The following is an 18,876-nucleotide window of genomic DNA, read 5'->3' as shown; positions in this document are numbered from 1 at the left end:
TTTTCACCCTCCCAATAGTTATCCCAAACTCACCCTTGGTTGATTTATTTGTTTAGGGTCTGCAATAACATAGAGTAATTAGGTAGCAGATTTCTCGTTCTCATATTTAGAAAAGGTGAATGATTAATGAATGGTCTTGCTCATATTTCTGATTGAAAGTAATTTTAAAGTAATTTCATGAGACTGCATCATATAGATATGCTGTTTGGAATCCCTTTACCTCGGATCCCTCCTTTTGGAATAAAATTTGATGTATCAGGCAACAAAAGTTTGTACGGTATCTTGGCGGGTCCACTTCTGTTCTTGCGGTTGGGATCTCGATTTCTTTCTTCTATTCTATTCTCTATATTTTTAAGTTCTTTACTGAACTCACTGAAGCTATGTCGAGCCTTTGCATTATCTGTCCAGTTGTAGGATGACCTTCCCAGGTACAGTTCATCCATTGCGTGATGTGAAAGGACCTCTGTCAATGCAGCGGCAAGTGCAGTTTCAAACTTTCCAGGTATCATTTCGAGATAATATTTATCTGGATCACTCAAGAATTCAGCATATTCAACTGTTCCTTCACTGGGAATGAACTTGTAACAGAGTGTGGGACGATTAAGAGGGTAGCTGGCGTATGCATATTGCCCTGAATTCACAGCAGCATGGAGTCCAGTTGCTGTCCATATGAGAGTTGTTAAGGCCTCTACCAAGTCAGGTAGTGTGGCCATTTCATACCACCCTGATTTGTGGGGCTTGTCGCCGTGACCAACATTTCGGATCTCAGACCACCAAGCTTGTAGTTCTTCATCAGAATGTACAGAGTCATCATCTTTATAAAAGATTGAAGAGAAACTCTTCACCCATGTCTTGATTGCGGTCCATATCTCAAGGCCGTCTTCTGCATATGGATAGTCAGGGAAGATGAGGCGAACTCCGCTCGGGTTTCCCGGATCTGGATCTCTTACAGCCATCTTTCTAAGAAACCAGAGCAATGTTGACATGGGTCTTTTTTCATGAAGGGAAAAGCTATGTTATCGTTGTTACCTTTTCAGCAGGTCTGCTGGGAGGCCATGCTCATCAAACCGCCACTCTTTGTAGAGCTCCGAAGATAGTTCCATGGAGAACTTACCAGAAAACAATATCTTCTCAAAGATCCCATCAGGTTGCAACAGGAAGCTCCTAAATAGTGAGTTGATGTGTATGGTGTCTTTGAAATGAGGATTCAGCAATCTGTAGATTGGATGCATAACACTCAACTGTCTGCGAGTGGCAATGATGAAGGGCTCAACAACTGCATGGGTATGTAGCCTAAACATTCACACAACTTAACATGTCATGCCATTTTACTTTCACAACATAAATTGTGTAGGTATAACTGGATATATCAACAAATATCTCAAATCAATTTATTGGCTTTAAAAATTATATATCCAAAGAAAGACTGATTTTTGTCAAGTTAAAAGGGAAAATTACGATTCTTGTTCATTAATACCTCGGTAGTTATTGGTTACAATTTTCTTAGATGACACGTCTTCGTCATATGTTGTAAAGAAAGATAATGAGTCATACAGTCTAGGATCGATTGGATCATAGTTTGATTTGGGTTAAAAATAGAGAAAATCATGTTGATTTTGAAGGGCTAGGTTTTCCCAGATGCCTTAAGTAGATTAAATCCCCAAAGTTCCCTATTCACCTGAAAATTCACCTAATTTTGTTTTTTCCTTTTGATTTGACAGAACTCAAATATTATTATAATTTATCAATTTAACCTTTTATACTTGGTTGAATGGTAGCTCATCATAATCACTATTTAGACTAGTCACATAACAGAATTATTAATCTCCTGTAACAATGATGGTTTAAGATACTTAGCCAAATCTTCTTATAATTTCTAAGCTTTGAAAGTGTCTAATAGGTCTCTAAATTTTCAATTTTGTGTTCAATAGGTTGTTGAAATTTATGATGTCTCTTATACATCTTTAAACCTTCAATTTTTTGACCCATAGATTAGATTACAATAGGTCCTCAACCTTTGTAATTTTTCTCTCTCTAAAAATATATAAATTTACTATACCAAATTTGAAATTTAATATTCTATTATACATAAAATTCAAATTTATATCCAGCAAATCGATTAAATTTTAAGAAAATTAAACATATCATGTTCTACTAGATAAAATTAATTGTTCAAGAACTATTAAATATTTTTATATTTCAAAGATGTATTAGTACAAAATTATAACTTTACTGGCTTATTATACACAAACCTCAAAGTTTAAGGACTATTTGTTGGAACTATTAAGGATTAGTTTGTTTGAAGCCAAGCAAGCAAATGGCCTAAGATGATAGTTTAACCTAAATCAAACATGCAACATGGAACGAGAAAAAAAAATCAATGCACTAAAAAGTTAAACTAGCAAGATACTTTTGCAACCCAAAGAAGGAAAAGAAACTGTCTTGTTATATTGATATTGAACTCTTTAAAATATGAAAATAGGTGATGTGTCTCACCAATGGCTGATGAGTTGATGGTAGACGGAGTCGTTGGCAGCGACATGTGCTTTGGCAAGCTGCCACAGGGCAGCCTCCAAGCCTTCAGCTGCTGGCAGGTAAACCCAACTTATCTCTTCTCCTTCAGCTTCAGAGTATGGTAAAGAAAGTTCAATTGCTAAAGGCTTTAGTGTAGAATCAGACCTTAAGAAGAGTAGGGTTCGAGATGCATAGGCAAATACATCGCCACTGTTTATTCTATTCAGAAATGGCATTAGATAGTCATGATGGTCCAACATGAATATTCTTCTCTCCACTATTGCCTATCATTTCAAAACACTAAAAAAGTTTCAATATTCACAACATGATTGTTTCTTTTGAAGATGATTTTAATGCTTGGAATGCCATTTTTTAGATTCTGGAACTAGTTTGATATTAATGATTTTAATAGATTTTAACGTAGATCGTTTGATATTAGCTGAAATTTAGGAGTTGTTTGAGAGTGATTCTAAAATCGTTAAAATTAATTTTGTTGTTTTTAAAACGTTGGAGATGTTGAGCCCCACATTGGAAAAACAAAGGAGACTTACACTTCATATAAGATAGGGCTACTTCTCTCATTACCAATTGGTTTTGAGATGAAATCTTGTTAGAATTTGTATATATGAAAAAAATATTTACGAAAAACTTACCATAAATATTTCTTTTTCTTTTCTTCTTTGCTCTTTACATTCTATTTAAGTTCTCTTTGTACTATTGTAATTATCAGAAAAATAATAAAACCTAAAAACATCGTGGTTTTTCTCCCGGTTCTTGGGTTTCCACGTAAGCCTTGGTTTCGTGTTTATTGCTTTCAATAAACCTCATACTATCAAATTTAGCATGATATCAAAGTTCATTAAGCCCAAATGGGTATTCGGTCCAAAATAGATGAAGTCAAAAAGACACCACCTTGAGGGGCATGTTGGAGGTATTGAGAGTCTCACATTAAAAAAAACTAAGGAGACCTACACTCCATATAAGATAGATGGGTTACTCCTCTCATCACCAATTGATTTTAAAATGAAACCTCATACTACCAAATTGAACAGAAAATTACTCTTAAACATGTTTATAATCCTTCAAAACCAATTTTCATGATGGGGTAATTGCATTTAATAAGAGTGAGCAATTAAAGATATATTTTGAAGTGATTTAAATCCTATGAAAAATGATTTTAATTCTCTCAAAATCATTCTCAAATATGCCCTTAATTTCTCTTTACTTTCTAATATTCTTAATTGAATTTTGAAAATGATAATCATGCATTCTCGTTATTTTGCTGTCACCTTTGCTAACTTTCGAATATTCTTCGTTGAATTTTGAAAATGATAATCATGCATTCTTGTTATTTTGATATCACCTTTGCTATTTTATTATGATTATTGTTTAATGATATTATCTCTAATTTGTCATCATCCACTAATTTAAGCTTTTGAGTCAATTGGTAATTTAAGACAGACTTTGAAGTCCCTAGAATGTTATTTCCTTCTCAATTAAAGTTGATTTCTACTTGTGGTACATTCTTCATATTTCTAGCCTAATATAACATGAAGTTTGGCTTTGTCCACTGACTTAAGCTTTTGAATTAATTGGTGATTTAAGAATTATAGATAGTTTAAGTCTTCTTTTTATCTTTATTTTATCTATTTATTTATTATAACTTGACACCCTACTCTTCTAATAACACATGTACAAGCAATTTAAACCTTGTTTAATTTGGTTGAGGATGAAAGATTCAGAGAGGAGCAAAACAAAGGGAGATGATATGTTTTACCTGCTGAAGGGTAAGACCATCTAGGCTGTGTTCAATATCTGATGCTTTTATCGTACTAACCACTTTGGTTTTGCTTTCTGGTGGAAAATTCTGTCCAATTAACAATATTGTCACAACATTTCTTTTCCTTCAAAATTCTAATTTTTCTTAGAGTTAAAATCTTTTTCAAATGAAGTATAAACTTTGAATCATAATAAATACATAGGTCAAACCACTAAACTGTATTGTGGCTGTTCATTTTCACTCCAACTTTTGAAAGTTTGGGAGTACTTTTTAGTTAGTTCCTAGACTTAAAAGATCATTTAACATGTCCTATTGATTTTGAATTATGTTTATCTTTATTTTTCTATTGTTAAAGTGTTAGAATCTATTGACCAAATTTATACTTTGATCCAAACCAATTTTCTAAATGTTCAATATTTGTTAAATTACAAGCATGTCCTAGGGTTTACAAGTCTATGGACAGTAAAATGTTAAATAGATTTCTAACTTTAAATTCTGTGTATCAAATAATTCTAAAGTTTAGAAGTGTTTAACAGGTCATTAATTTTTTGTCTGTACATTATTACATATTTTGAAGGATGCACATGCCAATTTGGTATGGAATTGCATTTTGTCTTACACAACTTTGTTATAAATTGGAAGTTTATAATCTTTTTTTTTTTCATTTTTTAAAATTTAGAAACATTTTAGATGTCTTTTAACCTCCTCCTCCTTCTTCTTATTTTTATTATTAGTCAAAACACAGGTGGTTTACATACGTGTAAGCATGTGATTCGCACAGGATTGGTTCCTGCAAGCATTTGTCTAGCGAATTCATCATCATCCATCCAGGCATCTTCATTGGCTACCGGTAAAAAGAAAAAAGGAAGTTATTTTAATAACATAAACTTTTATAATATTTATCAATATCACTAAATATCACTAGTAATTGATTACATATGTATCCATCATAATTTAGGTAAATTGTGATATTTTATAAATATTTTAGTTCGTTTTTATATTGGTATATAGTCTAAAAAGAAAGATAATTATTTATACTAATAATTCATATATTGATGATATATTTAAAAACTTCCATAAAAGTTTATGCTGCCTTTCAAAGATTTCACCTTCATATCATTGGAAGTTAAAAAAAAGAAAGTCCAATAAATTGGATGTTTTCTAAATAATGCTTATTTGATATGATATGGTTTTATATTTGTAGCTTTTGAAAATTTAACTTATTACCTCTCTAAATCTATTGTTTTATTATTTGCTTTTACCAAAGTTTCCGAAAACCATGCTAATTTTTTTAACTATGAAAAAAGTAGTTTTAAAATCTTTTTTTTAAAAAAAAAAAAATTTAGTTAAAAGTTCTAACTCTTATGTTAAGAAAGAAGAATGATGCATACCATGGTAAATGGTAAGAAAAGGTTAGGAATTAAACTTATTTGAAAAAATAAAAAACAATGGACTATTAAGTTTTATTTCTATAATCAATAGTGTTTCTGTTTGTGTTTCGTAGCCTTTGGTAATATTTCAAAAAATAATTATTTTACATTTTTGTAATTTTTATTTAAAAGTAGATTGCAAGAAACAATTACAATGACAGGAAACAAACCCTAAGTTAAATTTAGAAATGAAAGAGAGAAAAACAGCAGTGAAGAAGAAGAAGAAGAAGAAGAAGAAGAAGAAGAAGAAGAAGAAATTACCAATAAGAAATTGAGGAAGTGGATACAAGAATGGATGCTTTTGAGAAAGAATTTGTTGGAAAATGTTTTGTGGGAGAAATTTTTGGACTTCAAGTTTGGTCCATATGTCTGCTTTAGCCAAATTGGATGGTTTTGGGGCCCAAAAGAAACAATGCAATTCAACAAAAGACTTGAAATGATCAATAGTGGAAGGTTGATAGTTTAGGGTTTTTATCGTTGGAATGAGGAATTGAAGAGCAGCTTCCACTGAATTTGAAGCCAATTCTTTCACTTTGTTGTGGCTCATTCTTTCATCAGCAGGTATGTATGTCTCTATATCCATTTTCTCTCTTAAACTATCTTTAACATTAAGAAAAACAAAGAAAAAATATCACATTTTAATCAAGTTAGATCGATGATGATAAATGCACTTATTTACTTGACGTCATTTTTATGATAGTCTTGCGTGATTTTTGCAAGCATGGTGGAAGTGTGTTTATTGTTTTCAATTGATTAATAAATAGCGTTTGAGTTGAGAATAAGAGTAATTTTTTTTGTGTTGTGTGATAAAAAAAAAGTTAAGTATAAAATTAATGTTATTTATTTGTGGGATTCATGCACTTTGTAATTCTACTCTTGCTCTAAACGTATCATAGTGTTTCTTCATATAGTTAATACAGATCAAAGTGCTTTTCTATTTTAATTCCTAAATCATTTTGAGTGATAAACTTTTAATTCCTAAGAAGAAGAAGAAGAAGAAGAATGATTACCAAGATTAGGACGAAGAGTTCTTATTCGACGAGGATAAGGAAGAGAGGAGGATCCATCAATCATAGTTCTACATTCTTCTTCAGAGTTTCCAATATAATTATTATTGTAACAATCATACTCATAAATCCTTTCCCATTCCTCCATCCTTTCTCTTCTACCATCTCCTCTTCGCTTTCTCAACTCCATTCTTCTTAGCTCCATGAGTGCACTTGGTGTTTTGCTTGGAATGTAACTCTAACCTCATACACACACACACACACACACATAAATAAATAAAAATAAAAAGTAGCATTCACATAATCATTTTGAGTAACAACAAAATAAAGAAAAACTCACAGTGTTGGAGAAGAAAAGATAATGAGAGTGATTGACGAGGTTGATTGGATAAATCCATGAGTTGCAATCAAAATGTATTACTTGGGAATGGTTTGGAGTTTGGAAGAAAGCTCCCTTAAGGAAGAATTTATGGTTATGTTGATTTGTTATCAAGAAAGCCCCTGGAATTCCAAACCCTTTTTCAACCTTTAATTTTATTTTATAGCTTCTCATCATTATTCTTCCTCCATCACTCTTCTTCTTCTTCCTTTTCCATTCTTCTAATTTCCCCTTTTTGCTTAATTTTCCTTTTCCGCTATCTGTTCCACCAAAAATACTTCGAATGAATTAAAATCATACCTTAAAATATCATCCTGGTCTCTCTATTTTGAAATTTGTTTGAATTTAGTGTACTTCTTTGAACTAGAAGTTTGCATTAGATTTTGCTAAAATTAGAAACCCTTCAAGATTGTCTTTGAAATAGCATAGCTTTCATTCATTAGAAAATTTAATTATGCGTTGAACTCTTAGAAGAAGAAGCATATAAATGAAGAAAAAAAATGTGGAAGGTGGAAGGTGGGAAGAAGGAAGAAGGAAGGCTCACTATGATCGAGTTCCGTTGCACTATAAAACTGAAGAGAAACCGATTTAGCAGGTCCCGGTTCCCCAAAATCATGAACAATCACTACAACTCCTTTAATCCAACTCTCTTCTCCACCATCAATTCTTTGTTTATTTCGATTCATCCTCGCCATTGATTTTTATGAACAGCAGCAGCAGCAGCACATAATTAGGTGTTTGTGAAAATGCCGATCGCCAGAACAACCGAAAAAAAATGTGAGTTCGTTTTCACTTCTTTACTTTTCGAATCTCTGATATGATTTTTCTTTCGTTTCTAAATGATTGGATTGAATAAATTCAGAGATGTTTAATAGCGGATTCTTTTCTTCCGTTTTCAGAAATGAATCTAATCCTTTCCTTCCCTCTCCTCGTTTTCTTTCCTTTTGCACATTGCTCTATGCTCTGTTTCGTGTGATTTTTTTAGGGCCTTTTCCATTGTAGAAATTTGTTGATCATCATGATTTCACTTTACATTCTTTCTTATTTTGGTTCAATGTTACTGGGTCTAATTCATCACCACTTTCTTTTCAATTTTGAGGATGGATGTGTGATGTTTGGATAAATGGGAAGATTGATAACCCCTTCGTTATAATGAGTAGAAATAAACTATATTTTAAAAAAAAATTGCTAATATAGAAAATGTCTATTTCGTAGTTGGTAATTGGTCTATAAGTAATAGATTTCTATTAAATTTTGTAATTTTTATAAAATGTTGTTATATATGTTAATATTTTGAATCTAATCGTTATATTTACAAATATTCTTTTGATTTAGTCCCTATACTTGTACTACCATTTTGTTTCTCAAAAATTAAAAATAACACTATTTAGACCTAAATTTAGCTTGTGTTTTGCAAGGATTATTGGAATGATTTAATATGTTTTTTTTTTATCATGTATAATTGGTCCTTTTTCGTGGTTGTATGGAATAGGTTTGTAAACTTTAAAAGATATTTGATAAATTTCTTTTAACTTTGAATGAGTTATATATCTAATACATTTATAAATTTGAGAAATGTTGGACAAGTAAACAGCAAAGTATATACAAAATTTGAAATTTAGGGACTTACTAAACACAAATGTGAAGGTATGAGAATTTGAAATTCATGCCTCACAAGAAAGGTAACAACATATTTCATATTACGAGTAAGAGAATTTATTCTACCAAGGAATAGAGTTAATAGATATAATTAATTCTACTTTTTATGTGAAGCTTTTTTATTATAAAGCTTAGGTTTCACTTGTCAACTTTAGAGGTTGAATAATTTTTTTAGGGTTATTCTTAAGTATAGTGAAATGAATTAAAAATATTTATATTTGTAACAAAAGAAATTACTGTTTATCAATTATAGACTATTATCTATATAATGATTGACGCAAATAAGTTGCACAACCTCATGGTGAGTTAGATTTATCACAGTAGTACTGTATTTGTAAATATTTTTAGAAGTTTTGTCGTTTAAAACAATTAAATATTATCGGTAACAGTTGATTAAATTTTAGAACCAAACTAATATATATATATATAATCATGTCCATATGGACTAAATTGAAAAAAAAAAAGGATTAAATTTGCTTCAACATAAGACCAATTTTGCTATTTGGTTAAACATAGGATCACTTTCATAATTTCATAACAACAACAAAAATCCAAAGATTTCCAAATAATACTGTTTTTTCTTTTTGCTGTTATTGAGAATATGAAAAAAAAAAACGAAAAATCATAAAACCATTAATTGCAATTATACTCTTAAACTTTTAAGAGTAACAATTTGATCATCTAAACTTCGGTAAATGTTAAAATTAGACCCTAAAACTTACAATAATTATAAAAATAGAATCCATAAACGATCGAAATTCAAATCTTAAAACTTATATAGTTAATATAATATATTAAGGGTCTAATTTAAAATTTTGAATAAACTAGATGACTCAGTTTTAAATTATAAAAATTAAAAGTTTAAAGGTATGATTGTAATTACTAATGGTTTTTGTAAATTGCCCAAAAATCGATAACTAATCGAAAATAAGAAGAATCAGATTAGTATTAGTTTTGAAAAAAACTTTAAAATTGATCATCAAAGGTCGATTTCTACTCCTTCACGGTGGATGGTTTGAAGTCGATTTTGAATATTTAGTTAAACAAATATTTGTAATAGAAGAAGTTCCGTCAACAATTCACACCGTTACCAAAACGTTAGAAAATGAAACAAAATTACTAGAATACCCCCAATAGATTGATTCTATGTACGGACGCTCACAAAGCCCTAATTCAGCTTCCATTCATCTTTATGTATATATATAACAAATCCATCGTAACCTCATCGCTCAATAGTTGTTTCTTCAGCCTCCCCTCCATTTCAAAAATTTTTCCAAGTCTTTTTTTTATGCTCGTTGATTATGTTTTTTCTTCTACCTTGATCTTATTAAGTCTCAACTTATGGGAGATTTAATTTCGCAGTGGAAATATCCAAATCGAAAAAGCAAGTTCAGCTTCTTGACTGGAATCGGTTCATCGATCCAGCCAAAATTTTACTCAAAACCTTGCAATATAAAAATTCTCCAGCATCACTCGTCTGAGATTCTTGCTTTTGGATTCTCAGGCCCTTTTATTGCTGGTACATTTTCGATGTTTCCACATTCTCTTCTGTTTTTTTTTTTTTTTTTTTTTTTTGTGAATGAAGCAAACGCACTCTGTCCCAGAACTGATATTAATCAACCTAATGTTTTGTGGCAATTTCTTCGTTTGCGAAATGAAATTGATTCTTCCGACTAACTCGCCGGGATGATCTTTCTTGTTTGATGGTCATTATTGGCACTGGGTTGGCTTACATTTCTTTTTCCTTTTCATAATCTAATCACTTTTCAACTCTGAATCTCATATAGGTTCTGAATATTTCTTCCATTTGAATTTTTTTAAGCTCCAATTTTCAAAACCCTTGTGTATATTTTGTCTGGGATCTATAGTGATTGTTTTTCTTCAAATTATATTGTAATTTTTTCTGGTGAAAATCAAATTGTATGAAACAAATGACAACTCAAAAATGCTCACTCATCAAATGTTTGATAAAGTCTTGTTGGTCTCCCACAAAACTTCAATTGTTTTAAAAAACTAATTGGTGCCTTTGATATCTATTTCAACTGAACATCTTAATTGAATTCTAAACCTTAGGTAGATTCATAATTCTTTCAAGAATATTAAAGGCCATCTAAATTTTTTTATTTTGAAAGTTTGGAAATAGAACAAGGGAGACTCATGCAAAAGAAGAATGAACAAAACAATGCATCGGACAAGGTGAAGACCCAGAATGAAAACATGAGCAAAAAGAAGAAACTACATGGGAGAATGAAATCTGATGAACAAAATAAAATGTGTGGAATTTAGGGTAATTGGTAAATACAAAACTGACTACACCACTTAAAATTTTAACTATTGTTATTCGAAACATTTTGTTTAATAAAAAAGTCAAATTTAAGAACTTTGAAAAAAGATTTCAACTTTTTGTTTTTAAAATTTGAGTGAATGAAATATATTTAACTTTGAATAAGAAAAACTAAATGGGTTGCCATTTTTTTTAGAAGATATGTAAATGAAGCTTTTAAAATGAACAACATTATCAAATATTTGTGCCTGTGCAAATTACCAAAATGATATCTTCACACAACTTGAAATCATCTCTCACCTGAGTCATGAATTTGGTGATCTAAGCTGTTTAGAATAACAAGCAAGAGCCCTAAAATGGCCCAACAGTATGTACAAAATAATGGAAAGAAAAGTATTAAATCATCATAAACTTTTAAGACTTGCTGCTGTAAGGAATGAACCAAAACTTTCGAAAGTTTATCATGGATGCCAAATATCATCAATTAGAAAGCAGGAAGAATCTAACTCCAGTATTCCCTAAGCTTATATGAATTTTGGTGACCTAATCATGTCTTTCAAAGATCATTCAAATAAATGAAAGAATCATTAGAGTAATTGATGTCTAACTGAGCAGTTTCGGGATCGGCTTCCAAAATGGCCCTCTCCAGGGACTCAGCTAAATCTGCTTCCCATAAATCAAAGCTACAGATTTTCTTGTAAGTTTCATAACCTGCAGCTCTTAGCCCTTCTGATACCATCTCTCTTAAAGATCCAACAATGTTGTCACTATTTATTGCATCAAGGAAGGTCTCGGATAGGTCTGGCTGCGAGAAAACGACAATGGCACATTTCTTGTCCACAAATCGAACATCAAACTCTTCACAGAAAACTTCATGGGTTCCTTCTAGTGAAGCTTTTAGCAACCGAGCAGTCAGCCCTTCTCTTAATCCCCACAAGAAAACCAAATGCCTACAACTTACTTTTCTAACACCCTGTGCCCAGATCTTAACATCCTCGTCCTTGGGTTTGCAGTGGTAAGGGGAGAATGAAGAAACATTTGAACACTCGTCGAGCATTGAGGCCAAACACTCATTGTCGTTGGATTGGACACCACTGAGATCAATTTTAAGTACAGAGCAGACTTGTGCAAACAAATGGCATAACCGTATAGCATTATGCCCATGAGGCTTGTGATCATTTCCTGGAGCTGCAATAGAACCCCAAAAGGTTAGCTAGCAGAAATGAAAGATTTCTACTTGGTGATGATCAGTGGAGCCTAATGAAAAACAAAATAGTGAGATTTAGGTGGATACTCAATACGTGAAAAACACAAATAATTCACTAAACAATGAATGTATTAAGAAAAGATTGTGTATATTAAATTACAGTAAAACAAAAGAGATAAAACAAGGATAGGCTTTCTTTTCACTGATTGGTAAGACAAAAGACATTTAAAAAAGAGAAACAAAAACTAAGGCCTAACAAAAGGCTTATAATGTGTACTGTGAAGAAACGAATGTAACCATAAAAAATATAGGCTAAATCACAAATTCAGTCCTCCCTAGACTTTCAAGATTAGGGATTTAGTTTCTAACCTTTGATAGTTTGATATCATTTTTGTTCAATTAACCTTTTGAAATTTTGGGGTTCCATTAGACATAGAATTTAAATTATCTAATAGGTCGATTGGTTGTTTAGAATTTCAAATTTGTTAAGACTGAAGTCATAAGATTGAAAGTTTAAAAATCTATTACAAACTAAACTGAAAGCTTAAGAACCTATTATACACGTTTCAAAACCTATTATCTAATAGAGATTAAATGTCTTCGGTGCTTGATTGAGTCCTTCAATCACTTAGCTTAGCACCGAGAAAGGCAATGGACCCACATCTACGGCATATCAGCATTATCAGCATGTATTTACTAAACATTTTAAGTGAGTTTTAGGTCATGTCTCTCTCTCTCTCACACTAACACACAATGAAAAAGTTTTTTTCGTAGCATCAGGAAGGGAGGACGAGGTGACAAACCTTCAACTGGGATATCCAAGTAACTAGGTGCATAGTATTGTTTTTTCAAGTAAGAATAAGCTGCGGCTATACTCATTGGCTTACTGAGGCCACCAATCTTGCTCATCAAATGCTTTACATCATGCACTCGTGGGAAAACCGAATGCAAGGAAGATGCGTACTCATCTATGCTAGTAGGCAGGGGAGCAAGGAATTTAGAATGAATAAATGTAAAATCTGCATCCAAAACAAAAGCATTAGAGAACAAAAAAAATAAAGCAAAGAGATTAACCAAAAATAAAGAATATACAAGATAAACACCGTGAAGAGAATTGTAGGAGACAATAGGCTTCTGTGAAGCAGAAATCACATCTATCACCTCTCGAAAACCACGAAATTTCTTGTTTTCTTTGTCTTCAAGATATTGAAGCTCCTTCTGCAAGGGAACACAAAATAATTTATAAGTTCTACAAAGCTGGATGGAGCATTCAAGCAAATCCATTTAAAATTTGGCATTACTCAGTTAATCCATGCTCTCAATTTCTGGAAATTCAAAGCTTATTTCCATCATGTACCATTTCTTCATCTTTATTTATTTTATTTTTTTAAAAAGGATAATATTAAGACATGCATATTTTTATTATCCAGATGCATAGGCCAGTTGAAAATGATGAAAGAATCAGCTGAAGTGCATAAACTTCTACAAAGTGGTAGTTAAAGAATTAATAGTTTAGGGATCTTTTTTTTTTTTTAAGAAAATAGTTTAGGAACTTAGAATGTGGAAATCTAGTGAATATACTAGTACCTCAAGCAGAATCTTGTCTTCTTTTGAGCTTGTCAAAATGGCACGAACTGCTTGAGTTCCTCCACCCTTTGCTGAAATTACTACAGGAACCAGGTCATCAGAAAATTCCTTCAACAGCTACATAAAATAAAGGAAAGAATATAAGTATACGGATATAGTCCCTCTGCAGAAAAAGCAACATAGTTAAAGACATCATTGCACACTAAAAGGGATAACACTAAGAATAAATTGGAATGCATATATTCACTCTTAAATTTAGTCATTTTAGACTTGGTTTTACCTGATAAGAAACAAAACTTTCATTAACAAGGGATGGTCATTTCAGAAATGATATTATAGTTTTTGCTTGGTTCAACTTTTTGCTATTAATGTCATATTTAGTAAGTTCAAAGTCGTAAGTTTTTACTCACACTACCTTCTTTGTTGTCTTCCGTTGTTTCCTCATCTCTCTCAGTTCTTCCCCCAATGGGTTTCTTTGGGTGTTGCCTTCTTTAGTGATTTATGAAAGATTGGAATTATAGGTTGAGATCTTTGTTATGAATACAAGGAAATATTAAGGGTAATTTTAGGATATTAAGAGGGCATGCATGTTATTTGCTATCAGTTAAGGGAGTTGGTTAGTAAATAGTGTTTATAAATAGAGTGGCTAAGAAGAGTTGAAAGGACGTAGAATTTTGGAGGTTAACTTTCAGAGAGTCCAAACCTCTTAAAGAACTTGGGTATTGTAATTGTCCTTCACATTTACATGCTATTTCTATCCATTCTATTATGTGACAATTTCTAAAATAATGTTATTTGAGTTTATTTTGAACATTTTAAGGTTTGTTTTACATGATTAATCTTGCACATGTGGGGGTATAATTTGATTTATTCCCAAAAACTAATTAACTGAAACAAGTCAATAGAAGATAATCAAGATGCCCGGGTGCGACTACAGATCCTTAAGTTATTTTGCTCATCGTATAACTCTCTTGTACTTTGAGCTTTTGTCTCATTATTATCATTAATAAAAGAGACTTGTTTCCTTTTCAAAAAAAAAAAAAAAAAAAACAAAGCATAGAACATAATCGATAATGATATTGCATCAATTTAGATCTTTTAACTCAGTTATAAACTTATATCTATTTACTCCCTAAACTCTAACTAGAGTAGTAATTAACTTTGAACAATAATTCCATGTAGTTATATTGTATAAACATGGTTCAGTTAGCATGACATAGCAAACAAAAGATGGGAGGGCAACAGCTTGACAAAAAATGGCAGCATGGTCTACAGAAAAAAAAAATGCTTCAAAAATGCCATAATTGCAAGTGTCACTTAATTTGGACCATGACCAACTATCCACTTTTTTCAATTGTCGTCTATCGTATTATATCAAATCAGTCAATATTTATATGGTACCAGTATTAATAGCAAAAATTACATAAATTAAAGTTCGTGGATGCAATGGAAACTATTTAAGTCAAGTCATTAAATAGACAACCATAAACGTCCATGTATTAAATCATTAATTTTACCTTAAATTATGTATAACATGCATGATAAGCTATTTTATTTAAACAATGTATAACATAAATGTAAAGTTACTAAAAATAATAACATTGACAATAGAGAGAGAGATCAGAGATATATAATTCTTAATTATAGATAACGGTTTTTCTCTGGAAGGGGATATCTCTGGAGATGTAAAATGTCCATAATAATTTAGCATAGTTAAAAACATGCAATACACATGTTAAACCACTCATATTTTGAAAAGGTCAAGTTACCTCTAACACAAGTAGAACTTGCCGTTCGCTATAAACATCTATAACAATAGATGGTCTTGATCCATACTGCTCACTACCGACTATGAGCTTTTTCAACGTACTTAGCAATGCGTCTATATTATGGAAACATTACCTTTACTATTTCAGGAAACAAAGAAATAAAACAGGTTAAAAAACACTTTAGTCCTTCAACCTCCATACGAGTAAGAATTTTGTTTGAACTTTAATTTTGTAACAATTTCACCCATGTTCTTTTAAATTTGCAATAACTTAGTCCTTGAATTTTTCTATATAACAATTCAATCCTTTTACTTTCAAACTTGTAACAATTTAATCCCTACTATGAAAATCTCATCAAAATCTCTTTTCTTTGTAGTTTAAAAACATATTTGGTCCCAATCAATTTATTTATATGCATAGTTAATAAATCTCATTTAATTTAACAAGTTTGAAAGTATAGAGATTAAATCATCAGATTCATTTCAAACTAGAGTTTAGAGGAAAAATTGTTACTTTAATAAAAACGTTCAAGAACCAAAAGTGTTTTTTAACCTACACAGTTTAAAAAATGCGAGAGCAAAATGGAAAGAAAAGAATATGATGAAATTGTTTTAGAAAGCAATACTGAGTTGTAAATTACCACTTGTTTTTGAGCTTGAATCATATGCATCTTTCCAGTTCTTTACACGTGATTTAACCCGTTGAACAAAAATGGTATCAGCAACTGACAGTTCAGAAGAAGGTTTCACAGCGTTAATATTAGGTGGCAGAGTTTGAGAGCCCATTTGAGTTTTTGCTATAGACTCTTGAGCTCTAGATAAATATGATATGCCTGGAACCAAAAAAGAAAACGGAAAAAGACCATTAGAAGTCAAACTGCAATATAGAAGATACTTCATAGATTCAGTATAAAGATCAAACAAAGGTTTACTTTTTCCCAAAAATCAAGAGATAAAACAACTAGAAAGTGATAAATAATATTTAGGTTGATAAAAATTACTTGAAACAAGCAGATCCAACTAAAATTCAGAAGATTGGCGTTCAAATGTACTACTGCTACATGAGCCATATGAATCTCAAAACAAGATGATTTGTAGGAAGAGTTGAGTGGCAACTTCAGCAATTGTGATAGTGAATCTAGCTGGTCTGTGGTTGGAAATTTTCTAGACTGATGCAATCTTACAAAAGTATCTTGAAGAGTATAGTCTATTTTATCCTCCCCTCATGATGTCAGATTACTTTATCCAATTTGTGTACTCTAATCCCATTTCTTGCCAGGTAGATACGTTTTTGCTCTGAAAGGGCAGAAAAAAATTTCTTGGAGGATATCAAGCCACTGGAGTCCCATAGTTGAATCTGACCAACAACAGGTTGTTTGGTAAGTTCTCAGATATAAGATAGGGACCTTGTCGTTTCATATTTGGAGTGTGTGAATAAAGCATCCTTTTTTCAAGTCCTCCTAGCTCGACTAATGGTCAGCTGATATGGTTGGGAGATGGGAGGCACTTAGGTTTACAATAAAATTGGAGTCTCTAAAGTTCAAGCCTAGAGGCTGGAACCTGAGGGTCTTCAAAGGTTCTTTAACTAAAAAATAGCAGATAATTAATAAGATAAACATTTTACATGACTTGGAGTCTGTGAGGATTTTGAGTGTAGTATGGGAAGAGTTAATCAGATTGAAGGCGGATTCTGAGATTCTTATTCGAATAGAAGAGATGAACAAGACATAGTCCAAGATAGAGTGGATTAGTGAACGTAATCGTGAGAAATCTTATTTTCATTTTAGAAGACTTAAGAACCGAAGTTATTCTCTTTAGCTTGATAATGGGAACAGAATTTCAAGGGTCAAAGAGACTGTTTTCTTTCTAAAGAATGCCTCTCAAATTCAACCTCTGCTCTTGCTGAAACCTTGGAAGGAAGGTGGTTTAGGGATTGGAAATCTGGGTTTTAGAATTTCTCCTCTATTAGTGAGAGTGAAACAGAAGTAAATTGTCTACAATTAGGCTTACCATCATATACCCAAGCACCAAAGTCAAAACCTTCACGAGCCATGGATGTTAGATGTGAAACTTGACATGAAAAACTGTAAGAAGGCATCCCAATGTTCAATTCATCTCTGGGGAACAAATGAAAGTTGTACCTACACATTGAATGAAACATATTTTGATCAATCAAATTTGTATCAATCATCAAATAACAAAAGAGAATTCCTATTTAGACTTTAAAATGATGATGAACGGACAGACCATGAGCAAAAACCATAATAAAATATCAGCCAGAAAGCATCGAACTTTCCATTATAAATCATACTCATCTATGAACACTAAAGAATATACTCCTCACCCCTACTTTAAATTCCAGTGAAAGAAACAAAATCCATTGCAAGTGCGGAGAAATATTCATCAAAATAAAGAAACACTCAATTCCCAAATCCTGCCCAAGAGCACAAAACTCCAAACATCCAAACATGAAGATAAGCGGCGGCCCGGGGGAACTTACGGATGGGCGATTAGTTTGGAATCCCTAACAGAGAAAGGGCAGAGAGAAAACTGAATAATCTGAAACTTCTCGGCGGCGTACTTGGCCTTGCAATAAGCGGTATCGTGAGTGTCGAAGGGCTGAAGGCGGTGCCAAGGGAAAGAAGAAGAACCCGTTCTCTGAAGAGAAAGTGCGATGAAGTCGGAATCGGAGATGTCGTTCTTCAGATCCTCCAAGGAGCCAAGGAAGTTGGAATTGCGAACTTGCCTGACACTCCATTGGCTGGTGGTTGTATAGAGGCGTCTGTGCAGCTGGAAATATGAGAACCGAGACGCCATAGCTTTGCCGTTTAAGCTCTCATTCAAAATTCATGGGGGAAGTGGCGAAATGAGTTGCGAGCTGCCTTTGTATGCCAAGCTTTACCAAGACTCTCCTATCAAGAGTGTATTATATATATTGTCATCTGCATTTGGTTCTTATGAAAACGAGGGATCAAAGAGGAGAACCTTTTGTGTATACCAAACTAATTGAAATGCATTGATATAATTTGATAGATTTTGTTATATTTTGTTTGAATATTAAGTTATGATTATGCCAAACTATTTGATCAACCTTAGTTAGCCCTATGCAATAGAATCAATAAAAGTAAACATAAACTTAAAATGAATTGGGTTTTGTTGATTCATGTATATATCCATATATTTGTTACATTACACCCATTCATTTATTGTATCATGGTTGTGTTGATTGCATGTGTTAGATTGGACTAAAGGATGTAATTG

At 32.0% G+C, this 18,876-nt stretch overlaps 2 protein-coding genes and 2 long non-coding RNA genes across 5 annotated transcripts; 2 read left to right on the top strand and 2 right to left on the bottom strand.

The window, feature by feature from the left end:
• Positions 1 to 75: 75 nt before the first annotated feature.
• Positions 76 to 7,835, bottom strand: LOC101222906 (linoleate 9S-lipoxygenase 1). 2 transcript variants are annotated; one of them, XM_011660937.2, is made up of 9 exons: positions 7,655 to 7,835; positions 7,072 to 7,370; positions 6,735 to 6,969; positions 5,986 to 6,324; positions 5,053 to 5,138; positions 4,292 to 4,381; positions 2,497 to 2,798; positions 1,030 to 1,293; positions 76 to 960 (listed from the first exon to the last, which is right to left on the bottom strand). In XM_011660937.2, exons 1-9 carry the CDS (start codon positions 7,803 to 7,805, stop codon positions 189 to 191), a joined length of 2,538 nt encoding a protein of 845 aa, XP_011659239.1. In that variant the 5' UTR covers positions 7,806 to 7,835; the 3' UTR covers positions 76 to 188. The 2 variants fall into 2 exon arrangements, with proteins under 2 accessions (XP_011659239.1, XP_011659241.1); XM_011660939.2 differs by lacking the exon at positions 5,986 to 6,324.
• Positions 3,831 to 5,145, top strand: LOC116405072. The gene is made up of 2 exons (XR_004218135.1): positions 3,831 to 4,301; positions 5,029 to 5,145. It is a non-coding gene; the product is annotated as an uncharacterized LOC116405072 (long non-coding RNA).
• LOC105436155 lies at positions 6,136 to 8,034 on the top strand. Its single transcript, XR_970078.2, has 2 exons — positions 6,136 to 6,285; positions 7,582 to 8,034. It is a non-coding gene; the product is annotated as an uncharacterized LOC105436155 (long non-coding RNA).
• Positions 8,035 to 11,358: 3,324 nt separating this feature from the next.
• LOC101222665 (poly(A)-specific ribonuclease PARN-like) lies at positions 11,359 to 18,597 on the bottom strand. Its single transcript, XM_004148916.3, has 8 exons — positions 18,116 to 18,597; positions 17,626 to 17,756; positions 16,257 to 16,448; positions 15,617 to 15,729; positions 13,848 to 13,964; positions 13,364 to 13,478; positions 13,064 to 13,279; positions 11,359 to 12,241 (listed from the first exon to the last, which is right to left on the bottom strand). Exons 1-8 carry the CDS (start codon positions 18,430 to 18,432, stop codon positions 11,610 to 11,612), a joined length of 1,833 nt encoding a protein of 610 aa, XP_004148964.1. The 5' UTR covers positions 18,433 to 18,597; the 3' UTR covers positions 11,359 to 11,609.
• Positions 18,598 to 18,876: the final 279 nt, after the last annotated feature.

Source organism: Cucumis sativus, chromosome 7, assembly GCF_000004075.3.
Source record: "Cucumis sativus cultivar 9930 chromosome 7, Cucumber_9930_V3, whole genome shotgun sequence".
NCBI lineage: Eukaryota > Viridiplantae > Streptophyta > Magnoliopsida > Cucurbitales > Cucurbitaceae > Cucumis > Cucumis sativus.
Note: the sequence above shows the minus strand (reverse complement) of the source record. Positions and strands in the feature narration are given on the sequence as shown.